Source organism: Lipophrys pholis (genome assembly GCF_963383615.2).
Source record: "Lipophrys pholis genome assembly, chromosome: 7".
In the NCBI taxonomy this organism is placed as follows: domain Eukaryota; kingdom Metazoa; phylum Chordata; class Actinopteri; order Blenniiformes; family Blenniidae; genus Lipophrys; species Lipophrys pholis.
In genome coordinates this window covers 12,278,199-12,291,813 of record NC_137638.1, presented here as the reverse complement: position 1 = coordinate 12,291,813, position 13,615 = coordinate 12,278,199, and the positions used below count along the sequence as shown (strand labels likewise).

The 13,615-nt window shown below is 41.2% G+C and overlaps 2 protein-coding genes across 5 annotated transcripts; one reads left to right on the top strand and one right to left on the bottom strand.

Annotated features, from left to right (window-relative positions):
- Window positions 1–2,283: 2,283 nt before the first annotated feature.
- On the bottom strand, window positions 2,284–12,859 carry smyd1b (SET and MYND domain containing 1b). 4 transcript variants are annotated; one of them, XM_080467903.1, is made up of 11 exons: window positions 12,395–12,651; window positions 11,515–11,691; window positions 10,871–11,084; window positions 10,240–10,370; window positions 10,013–10,051; window positions 8,905–9,100; window positions 7,065–7,157; window positions 6,802–6,965; window positions 6,496–6,664; window positions 5,537–5,586; window positions 2,286–2,671 (listed from the first exon to the last, which is right to left on the bottom strand). In XM_080467903.1, the coding sequence occupies exons 1-11, from the start codon at window positions 12,514–12,516 to the stop codon at window positions 2,572–2,574; spliced, it is 1,455 nt and encodes a 484-aa protein (XP_080324029.1). In that variant the 5' UTR covers window positions 12,517–12,651; the 3' UTR covers window positions 2,286–2,571. The 4 variants fall into 4 exon arrangements, with proteins under 4 accessions (XP_080324031.1, XP_080324029.1, XP_080324028.1 ...); XM_080467905.1 differs by lacking the exon at window positions 10,013–10,051 and having other exon boundaries at window positions 2,284–2,671; window positions 12,395–12,649; XM_080467902.1 differs by lacking the exon at window positions 2,286–2,671 and having other exon boundaries at window positions 4,970–5,586; window positions 12,395–12,649.
- On the top strand, window positions 4,209–4,974 carry LOC308112412 (fatty acid-binding protein, liver-type-like). Its single transcript, XM_080467918.1, has 4 exons — window positions 4,209–4,346; window positions 4,440–4,612; window positions 4,715–4,807; window positions 4,885–4,974. Exons 1-4 carry the CDS (start codon window positions 4,280–4,282, stop codon window positions 4,933–4,935), a joined length of 384 nt encoding a protein of 127 aa, XP_080324044.1. The 5' UTR covers window positions 4,209–4,279; the 3' UTR covers window positions 4,936–4,974.
- Window positions 12,860–13,615: the final 756 nt, after the last annotated feature.

Here is a 13,615-nt window from a genome sequence, read left to right as displayed (position 1 = left end):
GGTGGTGACAGTAACTAAGATGGGCTCATTAAGGATTTTTAAGTGGCTTTTGGGTCTCTGTGTCACTCTCAAAAGAGGCTTTGCAACTATAAAAGACATGCCAGTGGCTCTATACGAGACAGAGAAGTCGGCAATCATCTGCAAACATCTGAAGCAAAGACTTGAAGTAACAGGTGAGTACATTTGCTCTGAGAACATGTCCTTACATTTCTTTGCTGTGATTCACTAGAAATGTTTCTGTGTTTTTCTCAGCAGAAAATGACTGGAACCGCTGTGTCTGTGTGCCTGCTTTTCATCCTGTCTGTGTGTTCGGCGTGTTATATCTCAAACTGTCCGATTGGTGGAAAAAGGTCCATCATGGATGCACCATTGCGCAAGGTGAGCCACAAACACTAGCCTTTATTATTTACAATACTGTAATTCACACTAGCAAACATAAAGAAAGTTGCAAACACTTTACTAGATTCAGTTAGCAAGAGCTTAGTTTTTTATGTCATATCTCATATATTGGTCTCTAAAATCGACCTTGTCTCGTCCACGACCTTTGATTGAGATAATGGAAAAAAAGATAGACATCTCAGGAAGAGTCGCAGATCAGTAGTCCACTTTCTGTGACACACCTAAATTTGAAGAACCTTCCACTTCATAACACATGAAAGACTTGGGATTGAGGCCAACAATATCATGCAGGAACACACACACACACACACACACACACACACACACACACACACACACACACACACACACACACACACACACACACACACACACACACACACACACACACACACACACACACACACACACACACACACACACACACACACACACACACATACACCGTTCAATGTACTGAAATCTGCACATTAGTCTAGTTGTAAGGGCTCTTGAGTTATAGCCAGAATAACTCTAATTTGAGTTTTGGCTTGGGGGTTTAGCATGTGTGTGCGTGGGCTGTTTAGCTCTTAGAAACCTGCTTTTTTTCCTCCCGGGCCAAATAAACTTTGTGCTTTTGAGGTTAATTGGTAACTTTAAATTGCAAGTAAACGTATATGTGTATGTGTGAGACTGTCTCTTTGTTTGCCCTGTGATGGACTGGTGACCCGTACCCGGCTATCTCACATAGTCATAGCTGAGATTGCCTCCAGTGACCTGCAACTCTAAGCTGAATAAAGCGGTGTAGAGAATGAAGGGATGAATTTCTCTCCGGAAACCTTCACACTCAATTTGAAACAGACCCGTAAACTAACATCAAGACAAATTTTTTGTTTCCTCCACTAGTGCATGTCCTGTGGCCCTGGAGACAGGGGCCGCTGCTTCGGCCCCAGTATCTGCTGCGGGGAGGGTCTCGGCTGCCTCCTGGGCTCCCCAGAAACTGCTCACTGTGTGGAGGAGAACTACCTGCTCACTCCCTGTCAGGCAGGAGGGAGACCCTGCGGCTCTGAGGGAGGACGCTGCGCTGCCTCAGGACTCTGCTGCGATGCAGGTCAGGAAATCCACAAATACATGAAAGTAGTGGTGGAAGAACTGTTTTGACAAGTTTATGGCAGCATTAGCACACTTGAATGTAACTATAAGCCACGTCTGTAATCAGTACGGTGATATCAACAAAGCCTATTGAATATACATCATGATCTGAGGGTATATTGTGTGTAGAGTGCATTGTTACAATTGATCAAGGTTGTGCTTATTTTAATGTCTATTTTTGTTTATGTTTTAGCATACAACTATGCAGATAATCATAATCTAGAGAGGGAGTCCTCTTTCAATGAAGATATTAGTAGTTTGAGCCGCCATCTCAGTCTATCATTGAATCCCAATAACTTGCTCCTGATTGGTGTGTGGCTGAATGGGTGAATGTGACTGATGTTCTAAAGCCCTTTAACATTGGTGAAGCAGTGAAATGTGCAATATAAGTGAAGACCATTTACCAAAATGTTTACATTAGACATGTTTGATATGTCACATTAGATACCGTTCCTGATGCAACCTGAGCAGATGGGGTTCCTTGCTTTGCTAAAAGACCCATCAGGAGGGAGATACGGACCTTGCAGACTTGCAGTTACTTGCATAGGACTTCACAGGCTTACTCTTGTAATCTCTAGTTCACCACTGCCCTCTGAAGTTTAATCTTGTGTTTGTCTTTTGAGTTTCTTTGCTGTTATAAGGTTTGGTTTATCTGAACGAGACAAGTTGCTGAGCCTCTCCAGTATAGGTTTGATTGCTTTTTCTTAGATATTTTGCGATATTTTGCAGGTATATTTTCTCATGCTGGCATTAATAATTTACACAAGCGTCTTTAATACCAGTATAACATCCAGAAGGAGAAGCAAGAAATCAAGTCTCACACTACTTTAGTCTCTGGCAGTAAAAAGGTTCATGGTTCCATGTCACAAAGTCCGATAATAGCGTATCATAAAAAACGTGTGACAATAACAAATGAGTTTGGTCATAGATAATACGGCTTCTCTTTTTTCACAGAGAGCTGCACTACTGACCAATCCTGCCTCATCGAAGAGGAGGGAGACGAACAAAACAGCCAGTTTGAGGGCAGCGACCCCAGCGACATCATCCTCCGGCTCTTGCAATTGGCCGGCCACACTTCTCCTCACCGGATCCACCAATGAGCTGCTGCTGACACCGAGGCCCCACCAGAACCTCTCCATTTCTGGGGACAGAAATGGAACTTGTAATTGTGTTTCCATGTGTGTCACCTTGATCTTTGATCTTTCCCCTGGAGTGATTCTGTGTAGGGCCTCTGTCATTATATTTTTCTGTATGAAAATAGAGGATAGAGGATCCTTACACTGGTCATCCAGATAAGTGCATGTTGAAATAAACTTTTGAGACTGAATAAAATGTTGCTTCTTCTCTATTTTGAAGCCACCTGTGCATAAAACTTAAACTGTTTATTAGAATCTTTCTTCAGACAGAAAAGACCAAGTCAGCATGAATCTTATCAGGCCGCCAAGTCCCTCTATACTCTGCTATCATCATTGGTACAAAGCCTGAAGCCATCGTTATCTTTCTGATATTCAGCTTTGCATAATCCTGCACAGGACCCCTGCGTAAATTTAAAAGATCCTCACATGACGCGGTGTGCTTTTTTTTGTGGCAGCGCCAGTGACACAATACTACTATTGCAACAGTTAGGAGGGATTATCTTGTGCGTTTGTCACCTTTGAGCTTTTTTTTTTTAACTTTATGGTTCAGTCTTTTAAGCAGGATTTCCGTTCTTCAATTAATTATAAACTCATCAGATTAATGAATTCACAGATGATAACACCCATAAATTATAAGTACATTTTAATGTGACATCAAAGGGATTTTATCTATATTTTCTGGCTCATGTGTTAAAGCAGGGTTTTTTTCCAGTCAGTGAGCTTATCTTAAAAAATGAGATCATCTGTCTAAAGTACATTTCAAAATGTAGACTATAGTTCATATAGTGAAAATCACAACACCCTCCACGTGGGTTCACTCCCACTGCTATACAGCGAAAGAAAGTGGAAAAATTTGAATGAGTCCCATTATTATAACAAAATGTATATTATCATTGTGGCGCTCTCATAAATGACCTTAATCCAAAAGCAACATATGCAATCAGTTTTAATGAAATTTAAGTTTTTCTAAATGATTGTGTGCAACTTGTGTTATATAATCCCTACGTCAAGATTTTAGATTGAGAAGATTCTGTGAAAGATCACTGGAACACTTTGAAAAGTCAATTTTACAAATAACATATGCAATGTAATGAACTCTAATACACTAAAGATATCCTTGAAAGCCATACAGCTATAGGGAAGAGAAGTGGTGAAACAGTTGGCTGGAGACAACAGCAACAGACAATTGAGTGAAAACGAATGAAAAGAGGGAACAGAAATCAATGTGGGGGGCTTAAGGGAAGGAAGGAAATAAAATGAAGGAAGAAAATAGCATTAACATGAAAAATGTCAAACATAACATCCTGTCAGCAGTTGTTGGAGTAAGACACATGCAGTGTCATCATATGTTGGTGCGCATGACTTCTAACATGCATTTATTTGTAACAAAACTTCAAAAACGCAGTCTCCTTTGTTGTCGTCCTTGTGCAGCAATAGTTGTCACTCTGAACCTCCTTTATCTCTGCCTGCCCTTATCTGCGGCAACTCTGCAGGATTATTTGGGTTGCTGTCGCCTTAATTGAGGACACCTGTAGTTAATGATTGAGCTGCTGCAGTTGTAAGTATAAAAGGGGCTGAGAGGCAGTGCTGCTTCACCTTCATTGTCTGCCACCATGTCTTTCTCAGGAAAATACCAGCTGGTGTCTCAGGAGAACTTTGAGCCTTTCATGAAGGCCATTGGTAAGAGAGCTGCTTTCACGATCTCAGTCATGCATGTTTTTGGCGAGATTGTTTTTAGTGTTTGAGTGTTTAACTGCATGTTTGCCGTGTTAGGGCTCCCTGATGAACTCATCCAGAAAGGCAAGGACATCAAAAGCATCTCTGAAATTGAGGAGACTGGCGACAACTTCAAAGTGACGGTCACCACAGGCTCCAAAGTCCTGGTCAACTGCTTCACTATCGGAAAGGAGGCCGAGCTGGAGACGGTCACTGGAGACAAGGTCAAGGTAAGGTGGCTCACTGACCCAGTGGGGTCACATTTGTAGTTGGCGGGCGCACAATGTTATTTAAAGGATGTAAACATTGACGCTAACTGTGTTGTGCTTAAGGCGGTGGTTAAGCGGGAAGACAACAAGCTGAAGGTTTGCTTGAAGGGAATCGAGTCGGTCACAGAAATGGCGGATGCAAACACAATCGTCAACGTGAGTATTGTGAGCTTTTAAATGAGTTGCAGTGCTGCATTTTAACCGCCCTCATGACTTTTCTTTTCTTCCTGCAGACAATGACTCTTGGTGGGATTGTTTACGTAAGGACGAGCAAACGCATGTAAATGTATGCACTTGAAATTAAAAAAAAAATGAAATGCAAAGTGTCTCCTGAGTTTTAATACAAACAATTCTGCACTGCTACAGTAAATGCCAACTTTCTCAAATGGTTCCAATGAATTGCACTGCACGTGGGGAACTGGAAGGCCCAATTGTGCTGATTTGCCTCAATTGGCAAATCTTTCACCGTGTTGAGATTAAACTTGGCATGATCCAGACATGTTTGAAATGAGGAAACGGGCTTTCAGAGTTTTACTAAACTTTTTTGTAGTTTGACAAGTGCCACACTAATGAACCTGCAGCTTTATTTAACACTCCAACAAATGCTTAATTCTCTCCACCCCTCCCCCTGAAAATGGGTGCACTTTTGAGGTGTCGGTATTTAATGAAAAGTGCCGCTACAAAATATGACCCAAACATGGCCATGTGACTAAATATGTGGACTCTTACACCATTGAGTCTCCCAAGTAAACATTTGTTTGACTGCAGTCTGATCACTTCCTCCGGAAAAGATTCTTGATGCCCTCCTCCACAGACTTGGGTTCATGCATCATGGCCATTGGTTTGTTCTTCAGCGCTGCCTCTCTCATACTATGGTAAACGTACTCGTTCTGTTTGAACATCCTCAGCTCCATTTCAGTCTGGATACGCATCGCCTGTGTAGGAAACAAGATGGAAATCTTTAAGTTCACGTCCTGAAGCACCTTGAAAATGCAGACTTTTAGGTTTTCTGTAATTAACTCTTTACATGTATGGAGATTTCAAACTTTAAGCCAAAATAGTGTGGAGTTTGTTCTCCCTGTGTGTATTCCCAAAACATGCTTTGGGGGTCCTGGTGCAAGACCCCCAGCTCCCCTTGAGCTCTGTTCTGTGTGGCTGCTCCTGATTGGTCAATCAGTATGACTTTCCCCTCGGGGATTAATACAGTGCTATGAAATAAACATTCACTGAGACAAATGCAAACCACATGAGTTTCATGCTACATACTTCATATATACCAAATTTAATAAAAAGTAGGGCAGTAGCTACTTCACCATTCTATTTTTGAACCATTTCTTCATGGGTACAATTTGACTCTGGTCACCAGAATGAGAATATATAGTGGGAAAAAACTTTTTAGGTGTGATTTGCACAAATCATGTGACATTGAAAATCTGTGTACAGTTGGAGAATTTAAGCTTTTAATCTATTTGTGGCAGTACAAACCACCTACAGACATGACTGAATTTATTTTATGCATATGCTTGTGTTTTGAAATTTCTGTTGACTGTGATATTTGGTTTGCTGTAATCTGCTATATGTGCCACCACATTAACCACTGGCTTGTTGCTACTTGTCGGTCTGCTGTTTAGGAGCTGGGAAGTTAGAGTTGGAGAGAGAAACCAAATTGCATCTGTCAGGAATTTTCCCGTAGGTTGATTTCTGCACATCATTTCATTTCTGTATGACATTTGTTAATGTCACAGTATTATCAGGTGCTGTCACACTTTTTGTAGGTGGTGAATCTTTCAGTAGAACAAATCAAATGTTTAAGGATGACGTTATGAGTTTTTGGGGTGTTTTACCTCGAGGTCCTTGGTGATGGGATGTGTTGGCCCATGGGTGACCATGAGGATGGCGTAAGCTTTGCAGATCATACTGTGTCCAACTTCTATCAGCCCTGCCTGCCAGTGGGTCACTCCTGCTCGCATGGCTGCCATCCCAAGTGCAGCGTTGTTTGGGTTGTACAGCTTCCTGCATGTTGGAGGGATTGTTTAATCGACATGTGAACGCTTTACACTGCAAGCTGAGTGTGTTTGTCTTTATAGTTGTTATCTTATCCAAGAGTTTTATATTTATTGCAGAAAACTGCAAATTTTCTTCTCACTCACGTATATCCCTCCACCATTTTGCGGGCGTAATCTGCAGCTTCTTCGAAGTACTGCAGGTAAGCCTGCACTTCACTCATTGTACTGCAGATCCTCAGCAGGTAGATGTGAGTGTCGGCCAAAACCGGCTCTGTTTTCTTGATGCACTCCCTGCAGACTTTCACCACCTTGGGGAAAAAAAGTGAGTTGAAACCAAGGAAAACATTTTCTATCTTCTGTAACCACATTGAATCTACTTTATCAGATTTATTGGGATTATACAATACCTCATGGTAGTCACCAGCCAATCGAGAAGTTTCCATCTTCTCCATCATTTGAAAACAGTAATCTGTTGCCTCTTTAACTTGATCCTCTGTAGGCTGAAAAGATAGAGATTTTTAAATGAAACACTCATTCAGGAATATTGAGATGACTCAAGAAAATTCACATTAGTGTCCTGTTTGGATAGTTTTGTTTGTTACACTGTTTATTTTCAAACAATTATCAGTAACCTTTTCTACAAAGATAACGATGAAAGACTGATTAATTGTTTATTATCTTTAAATGAGCTTTGACTTGTTGAAGGACAATGTCCAAGGCTTTCAGCATGCCCAAGAAGACTTGGTTACATTTTCTATCCTTATTAAACATTACACAGTCAAATCTGATAGATTATTCCAGCACCGGTCAGTTTGTTTCAGCAGACCTGCTTTAAAACTTGTGACGCACACGCGCACACACACACAGTACTTTAGTTTCTCTGGTGTGACTCAATTGTCAGACTGTCTTTCTGAATTATTACACCGTATGCACAATTATCAGGCAAATGAGTATTTAAACCATATCATTTTTCAAACTCCAAGCTATAAATGTGAATGTTTATCAGGTGATGTGTAATGAGGGAGGGCGCATCCAAACAAAATCAATACCCTATATCAAGGTGTGCATAATTATTAGGCAGATTAGTTTCTTCGGGCAAAATGAGCTGAAAAAGACATTTGACTGACTCTGAAAAGTAAAAAAATTAAAATAAAGACAATCTTTCAGTTGGATGCCACACTGAAATTGCAAAGCCATTAGGTCGTGATCACAGAACCTTCAAACATTTTGCTACAAAACATCAGGAGGGTTGAAAGAAACTCGTTGAGGAAAAGGACATAAATTAGCTTTGAATCATTTATGAAAAATCAAGCGTAAAGCTGCCTGGAACCCAATTCACTGTCCTTCAGTGCTGGCAGATTCCAGGATTGTAAAGTACCTGGAGTAGGCCTATTTATAAGTACGAGGTGTTTAGAGCTTTAGAGACTGGGCCAAGAAAGAGCTAGCTGGACCTTTCCAGGTTGAAGATGGCCTTTAAATCAACTCCCAGAACTACTGCCAGTTCTTAGAGAACACTTTTGTCAAGCAGTGGTACAGAAAACAGCCTGCATCTTTTAAGAAGACCATGACTTTTTTTATGCTGGACAATGCTCCATCACATGCATCAAAGTCCTCCACTGTATGGCTTTACAGTAAAGGATTTAAAGATGACAAGGAAATGACATGGCCCCCTCTCAGAGTCAAAACCCGACTCTTACTTTCTTAAATATTCAAGTTTGCGCTTTATTAACAATTTAGATTCAGCGAGAGCGCTGTAGTTGTTGGGAAATAAAACTAATCGGCGAAAATATATCTTGTCTAACTGTGCACACAGTGTACACGTTTTATGGCATGTCATATAATTAAGCATGACTGGTCCTGGAAGCTGAATATAAATCATTGAATTTTTCCTTTTTCTTTGTTGTTGCATTTTTTGTTGTTGCATTGTGTATTGGGTTGACCAAATAAACTATTACTACTGCTACTACTAATATAACATAAATTTAACCAACACTGACTATTTTTCTGGTGTAATATAGCACAATAATTTAATTGATGAATGCAGTAACATAAGCACTATGAAAGGTTTGTGGATAGCAAGTGTGAGTGCATTGTAGGCAGAATCCACTTGGGGCTTATCTTTGCTTAAAATAGTCACTGTGGCCATGCTTCTCATGTTCCCGTCAGTCCTTATCACCCACGTCAGGACTAAATGTGGCGAGAGCCTTTGGGTCTTTTGTGTCATGCAGTCGAATCACTGACTCAAACCTTGACACCTTCCTCTTCCCTTCCCGCCATCTTCAGGTCGTCTTTAGTTCGGTTCTGGCAGTGGTCACATGTGCAGTCAAAGAAATATTGTGTTTTCAGCAGCCTCTGTCGCTCCTCTGACAGATTCAAGTAGTCCACATAAGAGACTGTCAGCTCTTCTCCCTCTGCGATTTTGCCCAGAGCTCGCAGCTCAATCCTAAGAAGGGGATACAATTGAAGTCAAGCCAAAATATCTATTTACATAGACTTTGTCACAGTTATGAAATGGTGGTGAAACTCTGTTCCACATGTGGCTTTCAGTCCAGCTCACATGAAGGAGTGAAACAGTGAGACGTTAGTGAATGAACTACCTCACAGTGTACACACTCAAAAAGGTGTATAAAACTGGAGTGTTTTATTGTTTATATGAAGTTAGAGATGAATAATTAAGAAAAAGAGCTTGACACAGCAATCATTTGAAGGACAGATGCACAATGTGACCAGTCAGCAGCACACGAGTACAACTCTGTGATGACGAGACAAACTTAAGTTAGTGTGGTTAAAAAAAAAAAAAAAAAATCTTTTTAGGAAAATAAATAGATTAAAAAAGATGTTATTTGTATTTTCACAATAAACAGGATAAATGAAGATTAGAGCATTCAAGGCGCATCTAGATGTTGAAGTGATGATGTCACATCAGATGTTCGACACACACAACTCAACAGCACTGTCAATGGTGTATTTACTAAAACAGATGAAGCAAGTTATGTGTAAGGATGTCATGATGCGTTTAAGGTTCTTGTCCCAATGGTGCTCTAATGCAGTGGTTCCCAAACTGGGTTCTGGGGTCCCTTTAGTGGGGAAGGGAGCACCAGATATGACAGGGGGAGGCGTGAGGCTTTGTAGCAATAAAACTAAACATGATCAACTTTCTGGTCAACTTTCTTCTGCTTGTCTTCATGGCCACTTGTCTTTTGATTCACCGTAATATTTAGATAGAGGAGCAGTTAAAAGCAGATCTGTGGACTTTCTTATAAAGGATGAACAGGGGGGCCCAGGAAATAAAGGTTGGGAACCACTGCTCTAATGAATGAATGACATTTAACGGGTTTCAGTTGAGCTAACGCACCTCCGTTGAGAATGATACATAGTATTCACAGCCGATTGACTGAAAGACAAACAGGGAGCAGTTTTACACCAAATAGCACAAACAGACATTTGCACGCATGACATCGAACACATGTACCACACATGAACACACGCAAACTCTGAAAACACTGAACATTTTGAACTTCTGATCATGTTAGAGACACTTTCAACTGAAGGCAAACAAAATGTTGAAACAACGATACATACTTTCCATGGTTGAGGATCACAGTGCAGTTTGGCCAGCAGTCATGATTCACCAGGCACAAGTTTAGGAAAAGTCCGACTCCTACAGCCTGAAGGCCCCTCTGGTCGCTCACAGAGAAGCCATTGCAGTTGATCTGTGAGTTTACAAGTGTATAAATTAAAACAGGACAACACATTTTTCTGCTTTTGTCACAAATAAACAGAACGACACAGTGAAAATAACAATGTACTGTCACATTTACCATCAAAGTAAAATCAGAGTGTCATTTTGAACTTCTAGTGGATTGGACTCCTTTCAGCAGGTCACAAGAGGGAGATTTAATAAAAAAAAAAAAAAAGTTTCTGTTCGGTTTGACCCTGTTGCTACTAGATTCACACGCCAGATATATTTATTCACATTGAGCCTGTAACAACCAATTAAAGGTTTATCAGTAGGAAAAAATCACAATCAAAATGAAAACCTGGACAGTTTATATTTGTCTGATGTTGAGCAAGATAGGGTACATGCATAATATGTTGTTAAGCAATGAATAAACATAATTTAAGTCTATGTGAAGATTTGGTGTCAGAGACTAAATTGATGATGATTGTCGACTAAAGATATCAACCTCTGTTTGGAAACATTTGGACATACCACTCCAAATATATGCGAGACAACATCGATTGTGTGCTGCTTGCTGTTACGAGGCCAGTAGTCCAAAAAGTTGTGGATGTCCACTTTGAGCTCTTTCAGTTCGTCTTCTTGCATGTCAGCAATGTGGTCCTCCAGCTCCTCCAGGGTGGTCAGCTGCATGTCGGACACCACGCCCCCTTCTTTATCAAGGCGCCACATGATGCGAGCCACCAGACTGACCGTGCAAAACATCAATTACAGATACAGGACGTGTCACTGGAGGTCATAGCCAATCCAATCAGATTCACATTATCTGTAGACTTAAGGACTATTGACACTTTGACACTCACTCCTGTGTAACCTGTTGTATAAGCGTCTACATTGGATTTTATGGGTTAAAGACAGCATGAAGCAATAAATGCAGGTAGAAAATAAGCGTGAGAGGACCAGAAAAGTATTGCAAGTTGATATCATATCAAGAAAAACAACAGCAAAATGAAATCTGCGATAAGGCTATGGCTTTGAAAGTTGTTTACTGACGTAGAAATACAAAAAAGGCAATCAAAGAATGTGAAGAAGCTGCACATATACACACCGAGAGGCTTTAACATACATTCATTATTTAGAGAAGATTCCAGATAAAGTTTTGCTTTGTTGTCTCCTACCGGATGTTCTCATTTGGTACTTTGCCATAAGCCTTGATGGCGCCACACTCTTGCTTGTGCTCAGCCCAGCCGGCACGCTGGCAGGTTCGGTCACAATAATGGGCAAATTTACACTGACCACACCTCTGGAGCTTGTCTTGTCTGCGGAAACAACTATGGCAAATACGCTCTGATAGACTGAAGGGGGGAAAAAGACAAAAACAAAGAAATACCAATCAAATTATTCACATATCACACACACACACACACACACACACACACACACACACACACACACACACACACACACACACACACACACACACACACACACACACACACACACACACACACACACACACACACACACACACACACCGGACTTTGGACTTTGATTTGAGATTCAGATGTGTGTGTTGATAACCGTTGTAAAGCCTTTCATTATTGGCTGTAAAGACACCTTAATGTGAAGCAGGTCATAGCTGAATGTTTCTTTGTCCTGAAAGTCCAAAATTGGGACCAAGAAAATAATAAGAAGCACTGACTATAAACGTTTGTCACACAACACCCTTTTATAAACTGTTACTTTGCTTGTTGAATGAAAAACAACTCTGAAAACAAATGTTGTAAACGGGGGAATTAGTTTCTGATGTTTCTTATTTGCTACCTTAGTATAGGGTTGAATTGGCTGAAGCTTCATCATGACATCCGCATATTGAAATGTAAAATTGGCGAAGAGGAAATTAAAAAAGGGTTTGACCCCCCCCCGAAGAAACTGGGCTTCCAAAGTAGATTTACATGGATGATATCTGGACTGAAAAATGAAAAGAACATAACATATCTTTCAAGCACATCCTTGATCACTAAATGTCTTCATCCACAACCAGCGTCTTCACCATACCTGTCAAATACAACGGCTGAAAGACTGGCCTCCGAAAAAATGACATCTCCGGCCCAGAACTCCTTGTTGGCCTTCAAACCCCTCCCTTTATCAGGTGAAACAAATATTGTCACGTTCTCCATGGTCGACGCACCGGTTCCAGAGTACTGCGATGGTTGTATAGTGAGGCTAAGGGAGGAGCGCTTCAGCAGTGTAGAGGCAGGGTAGTGGTGGGAACCGTAAACCAATATGTGTCCTCTATTGCTCTTCAATGACAACTGCACATTCTTCATCCAAAGTACCAAAATAGTCCCGCACTACTTCAACTGTACCAAGAGCTTTAGAAAATGGGTTGTTGAAGGTTTGTCATGTTGGTAGACAAAGAAGTTTCATGTCTTCAACAAGCAAATTTGTCAATTGACCCTGTCTTCATTTTAATTTAAACATTCACTCACATTTTTTTCGTGTTTTCTCCACCTGAATGGTGGAAATAACCCCCTACTCCCGTCTTGAATTGGTAGGTGCCTTCTCTCTGAGAGTTATTTTTGTCTGTCAGTTGTGACTGTCTGTCAGGAGTCAGTGGTGATGCTGAACAGCTGCGAGAAGTTTGACAGGAACAGAGCTAGTCTATCTTGTTGCCTCTACACTGTTCTGGTGCTTTCTGCAACATACCCCCCCCCCCCCCCCCCCCCCCCCCCCCCCCCCCCCCCCACCCCCCCCCCCCCCCCCCCCCACCTCTCTCGTCCCAACCTGAAGGGAACTTAACACGATGACCTATTCACTGGAAAGAGTGAGAGAAGGAGGACAAGTATCAGTCTTCTCTGATTGATGGAAATCAAAGCTGACAACTTGATTAGTCTGTTACTGGTTCTGTGTATTCTTTATGTCTCTCTTTATATGTGCACACACTTTCTCATTCTGGCCAATTGTTAGTCCGTATGTTCAAACCACAGTTTGTGAAAACATGAACCAAACCTCCAGCTTTCAGGATTTCCTGCGTAAGTTACACTTGATTACACTAGTTTCTTTCTTTTTTTTTTCTTCTAACTTCTCCTTCATTTATACAGGTAATCTCATTGACACAAGTTGTCATTTTCAAGAGAGAAAAGCCTTCAGCATGGTGGCCTACAGGTTAGAGAAGCAAGCTTGTGATCAGAAGTTTGCTGGTTACAATCCCACAGCCGACAGGTTACCACTGTAGGTCCCCAGGCATGACTCTTGACCCCCAACTGCTCCCCAGGG